The 16,154-nt window shown below is 38.3% G+C and overlaps 1 protein-coding gene across 1 annotated transcript in view; it reads left to right on the top strand.

Moving 5' to 3' along the window:
• LOC124159569 (POU domain, class 6, transcription factor 2) overlaps window positions 1-16,154 on the top strand; it is a 49,387-nt gene that overhangs the window by 21,325 nt on the left and 11,908 nt on the right. The window contains exons 7-9 of the mRNA XM_046535468.1: window positions 559-655; window positions 4,652-4,882; window positions 5,776-5,956. Of these exons, the coding sequence (XP_046391424.1) occupies window positions 559-655; window positions 4,652-4,882; window positions 5,776-5,956 (509 nt within the window). The remainder of the gene's footprint in view (window positions 1-558; window positions 656-4,651; window positions 4,883-5,775; window positions 5,957-16,154) is intronic.

Here is a 16,154-nt window from a genome sequence, read left to right as displayed (position 1 = left end):
AACCAATAACATTTACCTCCTTCATTGTAATTTCTGCCCCGCTTTCTATGTTGGCCAATGCACCCACCCCCCTTAACCTCAGAATTAATAATTGCCGCGCCTCCTGCTGTCCATCATCCCCCCATGCATCTCTACCAGTACCTGCATATTGTTTGTTGCATGACTCCGTCTTCAATGAATGCTCCAAACTTTCAGTCATTGCCTCCCTCCCTTCCACTGACTCCGCCCTCAACCCTCGAGTCGACGTGCATTTGGCATCTGCAAGCCAATAGTTTCCCTGGGTTGAGCGTCTGTGTCATCCTAACCCCCTCCCTCATACACCTCTCGCCTCTCTCCCCTTTTCCCTTGTCCAACGCACTATTCCCTACATAATTCCATATGGTAGAAACTGATGTAACTCCGAGTTGCTGGAAAGAAAATGGCTGTCACAATAGCAACTGACTGTTGTAATGTCAGGATTAAAAAATCCATTAAAATAACATTTAAGTTATGTTTATTGTAGAAACGTATCCAGCTTTGTAAATGTCTCATGCGAGTTGTTCTAATTTTCTTTTGCAGGCATCTGAGAAGAATATGAATGGATCCGTCTCTTTGAGTGCCATCAGTCAGCGACTGTCTGCTGCTAATTCATCAATATCAATTACTCCAACTCATGGTAAATTGAAGCATTATATCTAATCAAGTGATTGATACATTGATTTCAATCCTGTTCATTTGAGACAGGAAAATTATCTGAATTGAGTAAAACTTTTATTATCTGCTTATGCCTATGGTAATTAGGGTGGTCCTTATTTTTATCGTTTTCGAATTTCTTTTGGGAGGGCGCCCAGTTTTGTTCCATTTGGTGAGAAAATAAATTGTGAAAATTATATTTGCAATCGTATATCAGGTAAACATGCCGCATCACACTTTAAGTTTTGAATATTTGGTATTTTTGGGTGTTTTTCGGACAATAGCTGAAGATGATTTCACTCTCGGATTATTCTATCACTTTTCTGTTTTTTACAACAACTCGTTAGACATTTGTAGTGCATCATCTCTATTTATCTTTCATTTCTGCCCTTTGGTACCTGGGATACTGCACCAAGAGTGAGCGCGCGTCACGTTGTGTAGATATTTTGGTTGGCGCACGGGTTACATGTGCTCAATAATTGTTGATCATTCTCACCTGTGGTAAAACTATAAAATTCTGTAGATAAACTTTAAACTTAGTTAATATAACCTTGAATGCTGTATTCATCAGCTTTCATTGCCAAAACGGGCTTACTAGAAGTGATTTATTCTGCATAGTTGCCTCAATTTAAATTCAACCAGAATGTTCTGAAAATCTTTAACTTTGGGGCCCGGGCATCGGTGATTAATAATGTCCAATTTTGAGAAATTTCAGATGTGACCCCTGATATAAGTTTGGCAACTTTCCCACCTAGGGCATATTTGACTCTGAAAAAGGCATTTTTCGACCCACCCTATACTATACCCTAGACAAGCCCTGTTGCCGAATGCTCTGTACCACTCATAACTTCGAAGGCTTTGCTGCCGGAGATTGCGATATATTCATGGCATCCGGCAACTGGGTATAGTTGTGGCCTAAAGGAGTGCTTGGCTCAAAGTTTCTGTTGTTTATAAATTGTGCGTTTTTGACCAAAAAATCATCAGTAATTTTGGTTCCTTAAGGCATCAGCTATCTAATGCTAAAAGCTTGTTGCAAAATTTTCTCTATCCTGCATATCGTTATGTGATTCCACTAAGTGAGCCATTTAAATGTGTTATGCACTGTCGGATTCAAAAGTATTGTAACAAATGGAGCGGCGCCACTTTCGCCGCAGTTTGGAAATCGAGTTTCGGCATTTTCGATTGTACCAGTGGGAGGGAAATTTGAACAACATTCCCACTTCCCGCAATATTTTTATAACAACATCATTAAAGGGAAGTGTATGCGGTATATGTGCATGTTTAATACCACATAAATTATGCAGCTCCTGCTAGATAATACATCTATTTCCAGAATGTCAATTTACCTTCACTCGTAAGTTGGCCAATCCAGCTAAGTATATTGTCTTACTATTAACGCTGAAGCTTTTCGATCAGCGATAGCGAACATAGCATACATATAAAATGTCTGTCATAATATCACAGCAAATAATGCCACTGAGTGTTTAAATTCAGTTTGATTTAGTGACACTAGAAGACTGGTTCATTCCCTTGCCTGACAAAGCTCGTAATGAATCCACCTTGGAGTCAATGAGTGAGATGGACTAGTGGTTAAGGAGAAAACTTACCTCGGCAGCAATCCGAAATCGGCAATTTGAACCTCTCGGGACCAATTTTTTTTTTTCAGTTACATAGTATGGCAGTAACATTTTTTTATCCACTGTAACGCATATTAACTTAATTAAACACTGCTGTCGTTTTAAAATTGTGAATGGAGAAAATTCTCTTTTTGCTTTCCACGGATATCATTATTCGTTTTTACCAAAATATCAGTGCACCAATAATATGGAAAATATTTCAGTCAGGCAAACTGCTTCATCATGTCCTTCTTCGTATTACCCGAAAATTCTATCGTTTTCAATAATATGTAGACACTCACGAGACCCGCTTAATTGATGGGGCAGGGTCGGTGTAAACTTGAAAGGTTGGCACATGAAGCAACCTGCATCCATTGCCTTCGCAGCGAGCTGACGAAGACAGACACGGATGCGACTGAGCAACCGAATCTAGAGTCAAACTCCAGGAGCAAGTGCCCAATCGAAATTAAGAATAGCGGATGGAATGCATGGAGATAATTCATGTCCCCACAGACGTTGGGCCGTCATGTCGGTGTGTTTTCTTTCGGTCTCCGTGGCAAAGTTTTTCCTATCTTTGGATTCATATTTGGACTCTCCGTTTACCTCTAATCACTACATGGCTCCATGGCCGAGTGGGACTATACTGTGCGCTGTATTTTCGTGAGAGTCCTGCAAGGGATCGAGTCTGAAGTAATCATACTTTTTTCATTTTTTAAAAGATGTATTCTTAATATCAACATAATCTATGCAGGTGACTCAAGAAAAATTCAGCAATGAATTTTTAGACGAAGAAAGGTACAGGTAGAAATAAATTAGTATTTTAACTCTTTTACTTAAATATCCGACGACTATTAGTGCTTTTCATATAATACCGACATAGGCGGATCTAGGGGGGGGCACGGGGGCATGTAAAAATATGCAAGATTTTTAATACGGTCCCATTATCATTGTGTTCGTTTCAGTGGTGCCGACTCCATGGGGACTGAGGGGGCCCGAGCCCCCTCAAAAATTCATTATCGGTGTGAAGAATAAATGTGTCAGGCTTGTCGATTTTCCCCGAAGAGTCCAGATATTGAGATTTGAGTAATCAGGATTCTAATGGTGATTATATGACTCTTCTAAAATGCTTAAAAAAACTTAAAACTCACTACTTATAAAATTTTCCGGGGCAAGAGCGCCGACCTGGGCCCGCCCAATATTTTTTGTAAGTTGGCATCCCTGGTTCGTTTTGTATTACGAGGTATCCTTGTGCCCCCCCCCCCCCAAAAATAGCCTTGGATATGGCCTTGCTTGTGCCCCTCCCAGAGAAAAATCCTGGATCCGCCCCTGAATACCGATTGAATATTATCCATTTCTTCAACTTTTAAATAACTTTTAACTTATCATACCAAAATATAGGTATCTATTTGGAAATCTATTGGCCTTGCCTTCTGATAATTAAAAGTGACATACCTGTAAAATGCACCAGTTTATGCACTTGGCAGCATCCTGTCAGCTGCGGGATTGAGTAAAGTGACCGATAAAATTTCAGTACACTTTCTCAGAGGAAGAAACAGGATACCATGTGAATAAATTGTCCTGAAGAGCTCATAAACTGTTTTTTGACCCAGCTTTCAGAAAGATGAAAAGAAAGGGAAATTAACATTTTTTTCAATTTGAACTTCAGTCTGTTACTTTTAGGGAAAAGTAAATTTTAACTTTAACCAGTTATATGTTTTCCTGGATATTACACAATTACTTATACCACTTTTTTTTACAGAGCGTTACTTACCTAGTTACTTGGTGAATTTTAAAACATACACCAGAATAGGGGAAAAGGATGGGTTGAGATATTCATTTATAAGAGTACTGTCCTGACTTGAAATAATTTTTAAAATTTCTAACTGCTCCCTAGAGTCCAGTTCACAGCGGTCATTGTAAAATTTTAAAATATTCATTTTAAAATCGCTCCTATGGCAGTTACATATTAAGTATTTAGCAAAATTACTTTTTTCATCTTTGTTATATTTGTAAGCACTTACATTATTCATCAAGTAACTAGGTAACAATAATGAGATAAACAAATCATCATTTGTGCCTGAAGATGATGATAATTCATTGAAACCCGCGTTGCACTCTGTAAAAAATAAGTGGTATAAGTAATTGTGTAATATACAGGAAAACATATAATGGAATACCACAAAGTAAATCAAGAGTTAGTGAATTTTAACCAGTTACCTTTTTCTGAGATTAAGTTAGACTTTAATCTGTTCATTTTTGTGGTTACTTTTCCCAACTCTGATTTGCATGCCATTAGTGCTCTGAGAAAATGATGAGATGACATAAAAAAATAAATAAATATGCATCTCCTCTACTTCTTCTAGTCCCTCACTCCACGCACCACCACGCTGTGCAGCATCAGCAGCATACAACGCACCACGGCCAGAATCACCATCATACGCAACAGCAACAGCAGCAGTCGAGGCACCATGTTCATCACCATGAGCAGCACCAAACGCAGCACAACCATCTGATGCACAAGCTCCACTCGGCCCTGAATGGGAGCAGCGTGCACCACAAGGGTGGATCCATTGATCCGTTAGGAGACATGCCGAGTGAGTTTCTCGTGGAATGAACTAAAATTTTTTGTATGGTAAAATAATTGTGTTTTCCTGTTAGCTTATGGTAAGGGGAGTATTTAAAACTTAAAATAGAGTGTATAAAATTATGCATTTAACCCTTAACCAGTGACGTGCAATTCTTGTTACTCTATCAGTGACGTGCAGTCTGGGAGACCGCAATATATCAAAAATTCATGAAGTGTTGCAATGCCATTTTTATTTTTTGTTTGATTTTTCTTTAAATGCTTAACTTTTCTAAAACTTATATTCAAATTTTTACATTCCCAATACGAACCAATTTGTCAGTAAAAATTTTTATTTGAAGCAGGATCAAAATACTGATTCCAAAAACACTTGGGTTATAAGTATCATATTTATGTATCAATATTTTGCCAGATTTAAAAATAAGGCCTCAAATGTTGGATGTCTTTTTTTCTTTGATGATTTGTGAAAACTAAAGGCTATAGAGTAATCTCGAATATTAGCGACATCAACGGAGTCTGCAAAAGCGGGTTTTTACCGCAACCTATACTTTGCTCAACATGCTATGAGAATATTTTGAATCTGACTACTGAATGTATTCACTGGAGTGAAATGGATCAGTTCAAAAAAAGGCAAGGGGCAGATAGGTTAGGCACACATCCTTATAGGTATGAAAGCTTGACCAAATACAAACTTAGGTTAATGATAGAGGTAGGTATCACACAAACACATGATGATGACGTAGTGGCCATGTGGAGATGAAATGGTGGCCACATGTGGAAAATATTTCCCCTCGACCGGGAATCGAGCCACAGACCATCTGTTTCATTAGCTTGCATGCACACGTAGTAGGTACTTTCATTGTCTTTTTATGCCCTAATTCAATTTTCCACCTGCTGTTGCAGACCAGCCAACCATCAACCAAACGACCAGTAATGTTGTCGATGGGATCAATTTGGATGAGATAAAGGAATTTGCCAAAGCATTCAAACTCCGTCGTCTCTCGCTCGGACTCACCCAAACGCAAGTGGGGCAGGCTCTGAGCGTGACGGAAGGGCCAGCGTACAGCCAAAGTGCCATCTGCAGGTAAATCACCACTCTCTCATTGCTCAACCCTCTTCCGCCATCCCAGCAGTTGCTCGCTTGGCTCTCCGTCCCTCCTCGTCTGGGGAATAATCTCTCTGGGTCATCCTTCACGTCAGTGGCGTAGCTAGGAATGTGCTTTGGGGGGGGGGATGGGATGAACTAGGGGTGAGGACCCCCTCCCACCCCTTGAAATCTTTTCAGGAAAATTGCTGAAAAATCACATCCCTGGATATATATATATTTTACATCATTTTGGCATTAAAAATTTATCTTAATGCAGATGCAGTTATTAAATTTCAAAACTAGGCAATAATTCTAAATAACTTTTTTATTTCTCTGAGGCTTTGGGAGGGGATCTATCCCCTCGCCCCCCCCCCCCCCACCCATAGTTACGCCACTGCTTCACATGTTTTTAATGTACAATCTTCCCTTTCTGTGGGAACATCAAATTTGTCTCTGCTAGTGGCAGCTGAAGTTGCCTTAATGACAGCATGTGATTCTTCCTCATTTCTTTTTTCTTCCTCTCCTATACATACCTACTGTAGTGTGGAACTTATAATGGCAGCAGTGTCTCCCTTCCCATGGCAGTACACATTGTATTATAATTGGAGACCTCTCTAATAAACAGCTTGTTTACAAGTAATATTCCTTGTATACAAAGGGTATGAAATGGGTATAGGAAATCAGGGAATAAAAAAATACCATAATATTGAATTCTGTACCCCTTGAGACTAACAGTAGTATGTTTTAAAACAGAGATAAGATAAAAAACTGAAATCAACTTTTGCACTAATTTGTGACATGTGTATCCGGCTTAAGATGTTGATCAACATGAATTCCTAGGAATTTTAACTCTTCCACCACATTAAAGACATTATTTATAATAAGTTGGGAGCAGTTCTCACAATTGTTGCCCTTAGCTGTAAAAATTACAGCTTGTGTTTTTTGACAGTTAAATACGAGCTCATTGTTACTGCACCAATTCAACATTTTTCATAATACCTGTTCACCAGAGAATATTAAATTATTCACTGTTTTTCCAAAAGTTACTACACTTACATCATCAGCAAAAATCACACAATTTTTTCCTACTCTTGAATTAAGACTCAAGGTTAGGCATAGGCGGATCCAGGGGGGGGGCACGGGGGCACGTGCCCCCCCCAGACCCTCAATGATATGCATGATTTTTAATACGGTCCCATTATCATTGCGTTCGTTTTGTATTACGAGGTATCCTTGTGCCCCACCCAGAACAAAATCCTGGATACGGCCTTGCTTGTGCCCCTCCCAGAAAAAAATCCTGGATCCGCCCCTGAGGTTAGGTCATTAATGAAAATCAGAAATACTATTGGACCTAAGAGTGTAGATGAAGGTTAGACCGATGGTAAGGGACGGAGTTCCAAGGAAGGGTAGATGAAGAATAGTCCTAGACTTGCCTTACCCTCAACCCATTTACAGCCTAAGTTGCGAAAAGGCAACATTATTAAGGAATGCAAAAAAATACTTTCAATTGAATTTTATTCATATAAAATTTGCTTTTTTCAATTAAAGTAAGTTTAAACTGAGTTTTAGTAAGATGATAATGACATTTCATGAGTATTTCTATAATTAAAAAAATACTCAAAATGTTTCAATTATCAAGTCGACTGTTATGCAAGTTAAATATGTTTTCCTGAGTGTAACTGTTCCCTTCATTAAGTTTTTTATTCGTCCATATAAAATTCAAAATTTCAATTAATAGATGTTACAGCTTTTATTTCATCAGGAAGTCAACATTAAGAGAAAATCGGATCGGGAACATAATGTTGCGTTTTTGCAACTTTGGCCGAATATGGTATCTATTTGCAGTTATGCAACCCGCATTGCAATATATTGTCGTCTCGTGGGAATATGCCATTTTTACTGTCATATATGATCCCCAGTTAGCACATTATAAGCCATTGAGATAAGGTGAAAGGAAGAAATACGGAAGGCGCTTATCAATTAAGCTTGTTAGGGTTTCTTACTGCCAGGGCGACAAACATCCAGAGTAATGGCAAAATGGATGCCAAACTTTCAGCACTTCCATAGATGTTGTTTTTATTCCATCGATTTAGAGTATTAATTAAAGGAATTATGTATAAGAGTAATTTTTCAATTTTTGCACCTCTATAATATGAGTAGAAATAACCTCTTACAGCCATAATTTGAAAATCATTCACATTTATGAACTGATGGCGAAACGACGATTGTAAGAAAAACATAATTTCACACTACTAGTGATGTGGAATAATATAAAAATGCCGGAAGGAATCTCTAATATACATATTGTATTCATCGGGTTATCAGCGCATAAATTAAAATTCATAAATCTTGGAATGTGTGAGCCTAGAATAATTTCAGTTTTTTCATTCACGTACCAGCTAAGTTTTTCTATGTAATAAGGTGGTTTCCTATTATTTTTTTATTGCCTAAATCGAAAGATTATTACTCCTGGAGCACGTATTTCACACTTTTAGATTTTTAAATGACGATATCTATTTTTCGTGATTAAATGAAAAGTGAAAATTTTCAAGCGTGCGAAAACGCAACAGGTAAGTATGAATGCCGGGAAAAACTCCGTGTGACGTCGTTCTGGTTCCCGCTGCCGCAACTGAGGTGACCTTGAGGTGAGGCTCTGAGCACTGATACAATGCAGGATGCTAGCAGGTAGCAGAGTACCATGCTAGCTGGTAGCGCTTGGCTTAAATAAGGATTATTAATACCTTATCAAACGAAGAAAACTTTCTGACTTTAGCCAGTTTTAATAGGTGATTATTAAGACATGTTTCCCTGAGCTCTGTGCCTCATGCATGCATTGGTAATCTCAGACGATGTAAAACTCACATCTAATCGTATAGCATTTAGGTCCCTGTGACGTCACGTGGAGTGGCATCGCATTGGCACCAATGTGGCCTTTTTCAAATGAGGTTAAAATTGACCATTGCCATCCGTCTAAACCGGTATTTCTAAAACCAAATAATTTGTATAATATGAATACACTAATGGTGGGTAACGAATCGCAATCAATGCCTTTCGTTTTCTTTGATGAAGGAAACTACCCTATTAGATTTTAAAATGGTAACTACACCTCATTCACTCATCGGTTGCTGTGGTGTAATAGTTAGCATGTTGAGCTGAGGATGTGTTAGGTTATGATATGTCTGGTTCTCCCTGATGTTAATTTTTTTTCTTTCCACCACAAGGATAAAGTATTATGCTTTGCATCATCACCAGCCAGTCGCTTGCTGATGTTAATTTTTTTCTACTTACGGTAAAATCTGTTATCGGTTGTTAAGCTCTTATAAAGACTCACTGAATTTCACTGGTAGGCTTTAAATTCATGTCAGGATGAGCAGCGTAGCATGTGTAGTATGCTGTTCAGCCACCTTTGGCGCTCTAACAGAAGTGACTTAGGTACATTGTCTGAGGATATTTGACGGCATTACCTTGCCCATTCTTCCCTAAAATCTTACCCTTGCCATATATAAGCCCCTTAGCTTACGATAAGCTGCTTATCAATTTTTTCTGTAAGAAAACCATAAGAAATGGATAACTCTCTTACTTTGTGCTATCTGGGTCCTATGCCTTTTTATGCCACGTATTTGACAGATATCGTCATATTTGATATTTAAAAATTCTTAGACATTATGTTTCCAGTGAGATGTTTATTATTTGACCTAAATCCAATATAAAATAGTGATGCTTCACATTTTGAGAGAAATGAGTGAAAGAGAATATTTCCTCTGAAGATTTCCTAACTTTTTTTCCAGTTTTTAATTGACATTTTTATCACTAAAGATTGTATTATAACAAATAGTGACTATTTATGAAATACATGAAAGCATTTTGGGTGCAGTGGAACACAAAAAATTTGTACATTAATAGAAATACAGTACACTTATCCTGATCATCCAAATGGGCTAATTAATGAATGGGAGAGACGGCACGAATAATCGGAAAACACATACAACCCAAACTTTCACTTAAATGTCTTGCAACGTCCATAATTTACCTAAAGCAAACAGTATATTAATATTTATGCACTTATTCTGTTATATTAGAGTGCTTCCCGGACTCAATGAGAGCTTTCTTTGCCAGTTCTCGATCTTTTTGGTTGCGATAACATGGTTGCACTCGTATTATTAATGCTCCATGTAAGGCCTGGTTTCGAAAACCACACATCCGTGGCTTTGTGATCACTGATAAGGAAAATTGGTTTGCACGAATGCTTCAAAACCGCTGCTCGATGTCGGAAACTACACTGTCAGGCACCACACAATGTAGTCGCGTCTCGCACAAGTTGCCCGGGTTGCAACTGCTGCGGGACGTGTATCCGTGATCACGGAGTGCGGTCGCGCACTGCGAGGCTTGGAAATCAGGAACACTGTGCTCATGTGAATGCAGCTAGCGCGCGATCGCTTCTGTTTCACGAAGGGGATTCTAACGGAAATAATAAGCCCCGTGTATCGTCGCATTAATGCAGTAATTCTGATGATTTTGTGTCCGATTTTATTTATTTTTTTAAAGATCGTAGAATAAATTGAGCAAGAGTGAAAATCATGCACGGATAATCCGCAATCCGGATAAACCGCAGCCGGATAATCGGAAGTCTGCTGTAGGTCTATGATTGCATAATTCACTTATGTCTCCCTTGTTTTTATATAGGGGTACTACCTTGGTGACCTTAAGAGTATCAGGATATTCACCTTCAATTATAGACTGATCAGTTAGATGTAATAAAGGATTAAGAATTATATCTCCACTCTGATAAAATATTTGACCGCTAAAACCATATATATTAGTAGATTTCTTTTTCCTGATATTAGCTAAATGCTGCAGTTATTCAGTTTTATCACATGGTCTCAAATAAAAAGACTTACAATACATGACATCAGAATGGCATGGTGAGGAAGAATAATATTCTGAAATTCATCTCCAAAATAATTTTGAACTTATGCTACCATTAATAATACTCCATGCCTCTTTTGAGTAATTTGAAGAGTTTTGTAAGCGTATACCATTATATCATTTTTTATCTTTCTAAATACAATATTTATAATGCTTTTAAAAAATTTTATATTGAGAGCGTAAAAGTTGGTCATTCATTGACAATAAATACTTGGAGTCAAGGGCGCAGCTAGGAATTAAGGCTGGGAGGGGTTTTAGGCACAACTAATACGATGGTGTCTGGGGGTATGGCATACCCGTCAGGGAATGCGGGAGGTACGGGGGCTCTCCCAGAGAAAAATTAGGATAAATAGTGAGTTTTACAACTTTCTGAGGGATATTTTATAAATCCTTACGAAATTTGGAAGTAATATTAATGCAATTAAGTAAAATGTGTATAACTTAAAAAAGTTTCTGAACTCTGGGAGCTCGCTGCGCCACTGCTTGGAGTGACATATTTTTTAAGTGTTTTGCCATGGTAATTATCTCTGATGTTAACCATTTTTTTCTAATTGATCCTTTGTATCTTATTGGCTTGAGAGGAAATGCTGGATTGAAACAATAAATGTAAATTTCATAAAACTTACAGAAATCATCCATAAATTCATTTGACCATTTTTCTCAATTCCAATTTTGTTGAAGTAGTAACACACAAAAGATATTAATATTAATGCCATTAAAGAACCTCTGATATTTGGTGTTAGATGGTAGTGAATTATTAGTTTTAACAGTGAAAGTAGACATTATGGCTAGGTGGTCCGACAGTGCAGTATTAAAAACAGTTGTGCTTACATCTAATTCACTGTGGTTAGTGAATGCATTGTATAGTAATGTTTTTGAACTTTCAATAATTCTGGCAGGAGTCTTTACTTAAGGTTTCATATCATAACTGTGGAAGACCTGCCGAAGCTGTGTTTGCACAATCCCATCAATGAAAAGATTACAGTTTAAATCCCTGGCTAATATAATATGTAGTAGGCCTTTTGGGGTGATGAGTTAATGATAACAATAGGCTTTCGTGTTTCTCTATAAAGGACTTAAAACAACCCAGGCGACTGATACAATATTAGAATAATATGCTTGATTTTCGAACATATACTTCATGGCTGAGCGCTCAAATTTTAGTTCCTCATTTTCCTCATCAAAGCTTTCCATGTTAAATGGGACATTATTGTAGGCTTATGTTATTTTAACAAAATTGCAACACCTCAGTGTATTTGATTCTTTGTACAAAAAGCATCAGGGGTGGATCCAGGATTTTTTTCTGGGGGGTCTGATAGGTCTTCTCATATTTGAGATTAAAAACAAAATACAATTATTACTATACTATTCTACAAAATATTATCTTCATTTTGATGTGAAAGTTATTAATAATAAATTAAATGATTGAGGCTCTTTAATGCACTAAATAATGCGCATGTAATAATAACTGTATTAAAAATCTTGTGTACATATTTTGAAGCATCTGGGGGGGGGGGGGGGGGGGGGGGGGGCAAGCCCCCGTGCCTCCCCTAAATCCACCTATGAAAACCATCACCTATTTCATACCCAGGTAATGTCACACAAACATCTCTCATCCTATGTTCACGTATACTAATATAATCAGGGTTTTATTGCTTTGCCAAAGCTTCAAGTTCATTCAGTTCAGCATTTAAACTTTGAACATTGTGAATGAAAACTTTCAACTAAGGATGAGTAGGCTCTTAAATTTTTTCGATTCTCAGTTCCAGTCCCATTGGGTCTCGGTTCTCCATACTCAGTTCCAAGGATGAACTCTTATTTTCTGAATCAATGGCAAATTTAAATGAACAACTGCAAGAAGTGAATGAAAACAATTTCACTAAAGATGTAAATTAGCAAGAAAGCTCTGTAAGAAAAACTTAAGATTATCTCTATAATTTTATATTCCCAAGCAGAAAAGTTCAAATGACAAGTTGTTAAAGAATGCATGATCGACCAGTATGTCACATTACACCAGGCAGCCACTATTTCTTTTTTCAGATTTTGATTCAGCATTCAACATTTTTGACCTATCTGGGTCTAATCTACCCTTTTTTTGACATAAATATTGCCATGAAAAGGTGTTCGCTGAAAACAGTAGTGGTCAATGTTGATTTTGAAGGGCCTCGTAAAATATGCTTAGAGCACAGTATACATTCTGCATATCATCAACATCAATAGGGAAACTCCCTCAACTTCTGACGACATCATCCGTTAATTTGTTGTAAGTTGTGACTCAGTTCAAAATGCATTCTGTAATCTGTGATGTAGCTTAAATTGTTGCTTTAATTGGCTTATTTGAATGCTTCACTGTCACATTTCTTATAACCTCAACAATAAATTTCTCGACATGCCAGTGCAGCGACAACGTGGATAAACCGGGCAGCCGAGAGTTAAAGCAAAATTGTGATGCAATGTTGCATTCTGCAGGATAACCACACTATTTGATGCCTTGCATATCAACTTACGAACAAACTCATTCAACTCATTCTTCTTCGTATGTCAAAGAATGACATCATGATTCAATCGTAAGGCCACTTTCAGACGAAACGATTTTCTGCTGGCCGCCGTTTACGGCACGGCACATGGCGTTGCAGAGAGCACCCAATATCAACGAGGATGCAGTTAATACAGAATTGTACTTACAATTATCGCATGCTAAACTGTGAGTGATGTGAGTACACTAGAATCCAAAGGTTTTAATGCCAGTTTTAATATAGGAGTGCCTTTCCATCTGTGAGATCAAATTTTACACAGTGACAATTAGCGTGGGTACACTTGCGCGATTGCACACCCAACACATCTCCACGGTACGCTCACTTCATGCCCCAAGGATCCTACTCACCCCTTAATTGCCTCAAGAGCATGTACGTAATGGAAAATGACGCTCAACATCCAGCGGTGGGAGGAACGATAAGGATGACTGCCTGCCTTGGGAATTGTGGGTGGGGTCATGAAGCGAGGCAGATGGGGAAGAAGGCTACCACACTAGGCGAGATGATTGTTAACCTGGAGTTTAATTGAAGTGGAGGTTAGGCCAATCTAGAAGGCAGAGAAAAAATTGCATGAAAGGATATAAAGTAAAAGGTATAGCATAAGGTTGCGCATGACGGTTTAGGAGGTGATTTGGTAATGAGCAAAGCACAGGTTTTTCATCGGGACCGTTGGCATGGGGTAGGTAAAGTGTTGGCTTGGGATGTGAACCTTGAGAGTGGTTTGATGGTTTTCAGTATGGAAGACAGATTAGGTGGTCTTCGGAAGGCTAAGGATGGGTAATTGGTCATGATTTTTCCTGTAGTGAGGTTATTAGAAAAAAGAGTAGAGGCTTTTAATAATTCTCTTCAAAGCCTGCACGCCAGGGAAGTTGGTAGTGAAAAGTGAGAAATTTTAGGGTTTTTTAGGGTTGTTTTTGTGTCTATAGGATTTGTGAATCATTGTGGACATTGAAAGTGTAAATTACAATATTTAACCTGTAGATTTGGATCTGACCCTTCATTGACTTCATGAAATCCCATTACGAAGTTTCTCATATACAACGGCTAACTTTGAAATCCGTAAACTCATTTTTTTTCAATCTCTTTTGAGTTACTTTTTTCTTCGAGTACCCTTTTTCAGTAAGTTATGCCATATATTTCCACTGAAATTCTCACTTTTAGTTTTAGTCATTGATATATTTTTAATGCGACTGTTGCTGCAAAGTAATAAAAAAATTATTATTGGGTTCTCTGCACCAGTTCCACCTAAGTGGCCTTGTGACCTGATTGTGCGGTGTTTTTTTATTCCCCCACAAGAAGAATGTTATGGTTGGCAATTATTCCTTTCAATGGCCACGGCTAACATCCGCGAAAAGGTAGTCTGTGTAAAAGAAAAGAAAGTGACGACCATCCTTGTTCCCTCATTTCAAAACGGTTGAAAGCAGAGATGGGTCGGTTCTATTTATCGGTTCTCGGTACCACCAGTTCTTGGCTGCCGAACCGGTATCGAGAACTGGTCACATAAAGTCGATACTTAGGAACCGGCTCGGAAGATTTGAATTTGGCACCCAAAGCAGAAATTTTCTGCAGCATATTTAATGCAAAACAAGTGAAAAGTGATTAAAAAACGCACATATTACTTTCCGATTGCATGGCTTCCACATTTTTTTTTCTTTAGAAAGTTTCGCGCTATCTCGCGCACTTAAGGGTTTGTCAGTTTGTCTCTCTCGCCAACATTGTAACATTTTTGTAGTCACGGCCGCTTAGGCCACTTTCAAAGGAGCTGACTTTTTGCCTGCCGCCATCCACGGCACAGCGCCATTCTTTTAACTTACCAACAGTCTCTATGGACGCCTTCAAACGAGTCGAATCGTGCCATTGACGACAGGGCACCCATTTGGCCCAGCGATGCACCATCTACGGCGTGAAATATAGACATTCCTACATTGTGTACGCTTTCAGATGAAACGCCTTCAGCAGCCATTTAGGCAGATTTCAGACAAGACAACCAGAGACGACTCTGCAATGTCGTGTGCCGTGCCGTGAACGGCGGCCAGCGGAAAGTTGTTTTGTCTGAAAGTGGCCATACGATTGAATCACATATGCAGTAATTATTTGATATACGAAGAAGATGCGTTCCAAGAGTTTGTTAGTAAGCTGATATAGCTACGCGAGGCATCGAATAGTGTGGTTATCCAGCAGAATGCAACACTGTATTACAATTTTGCATTAACTCTCTATTACTTCTCACTATTCTCACTACCACCGCACCGTTGTCCTCGTCCTTTTTCCATTATATGTTCCTATCCCTTTCTTTTCTTACCTCTGAATTTATTTGTGTATATATCTACACTACAGTGTCTTTGAATTGCCAAAGCTAATAATTTAAACATATTCTGGTCAACATTTTTGTGTGTAATTTTTTTTTCAAGTCAAAAGGAAAACCATTAACTATATGGTGACCCTTCTGACCTCTTAAAGACGTCTTCAAGTCCTCTTCATGTTCTACCTGGGTATCGTCATAGTCAGCCTATTAGAACCATCATATCCACCACATTGTCGAGGTTCTTGCCATTTCAACCTTGGCCCCATGCACGAAACGCTAAGTGTGTGCTGGTTGTTCATCTTCCTTCTGACAATGAGACGAAGGCAATATGACTGCTCTCATTTATTATTTTTCTCTCAGTATCTACAAATATTCAGCTCAAAAATGAGAATCTGTATTTTCTTGTTTCATTAGTAATAGCTTCAAAAAT

The sequence above is a fragment of the Ischnura elegans genome, chromosome 5 (genome assembly GCF_921293095.1).
Source record: "Ischnura elegans chromosome 5, ioIscEleg1.1, whole genome shotgun sequence".
In the NCBI taxonomy this organism is placed as follows: domain Eukaryota; kingdom Metazoa; phylum Arthropoda; class Insecta; order Odonata; family Coenagrionidae; genus Ischnura; species Ischnura elegans.
Note: the sequence above shows the minus strand (reverse complement) of the source record. Positions and strands in the feature narration are given on the sequence as shown.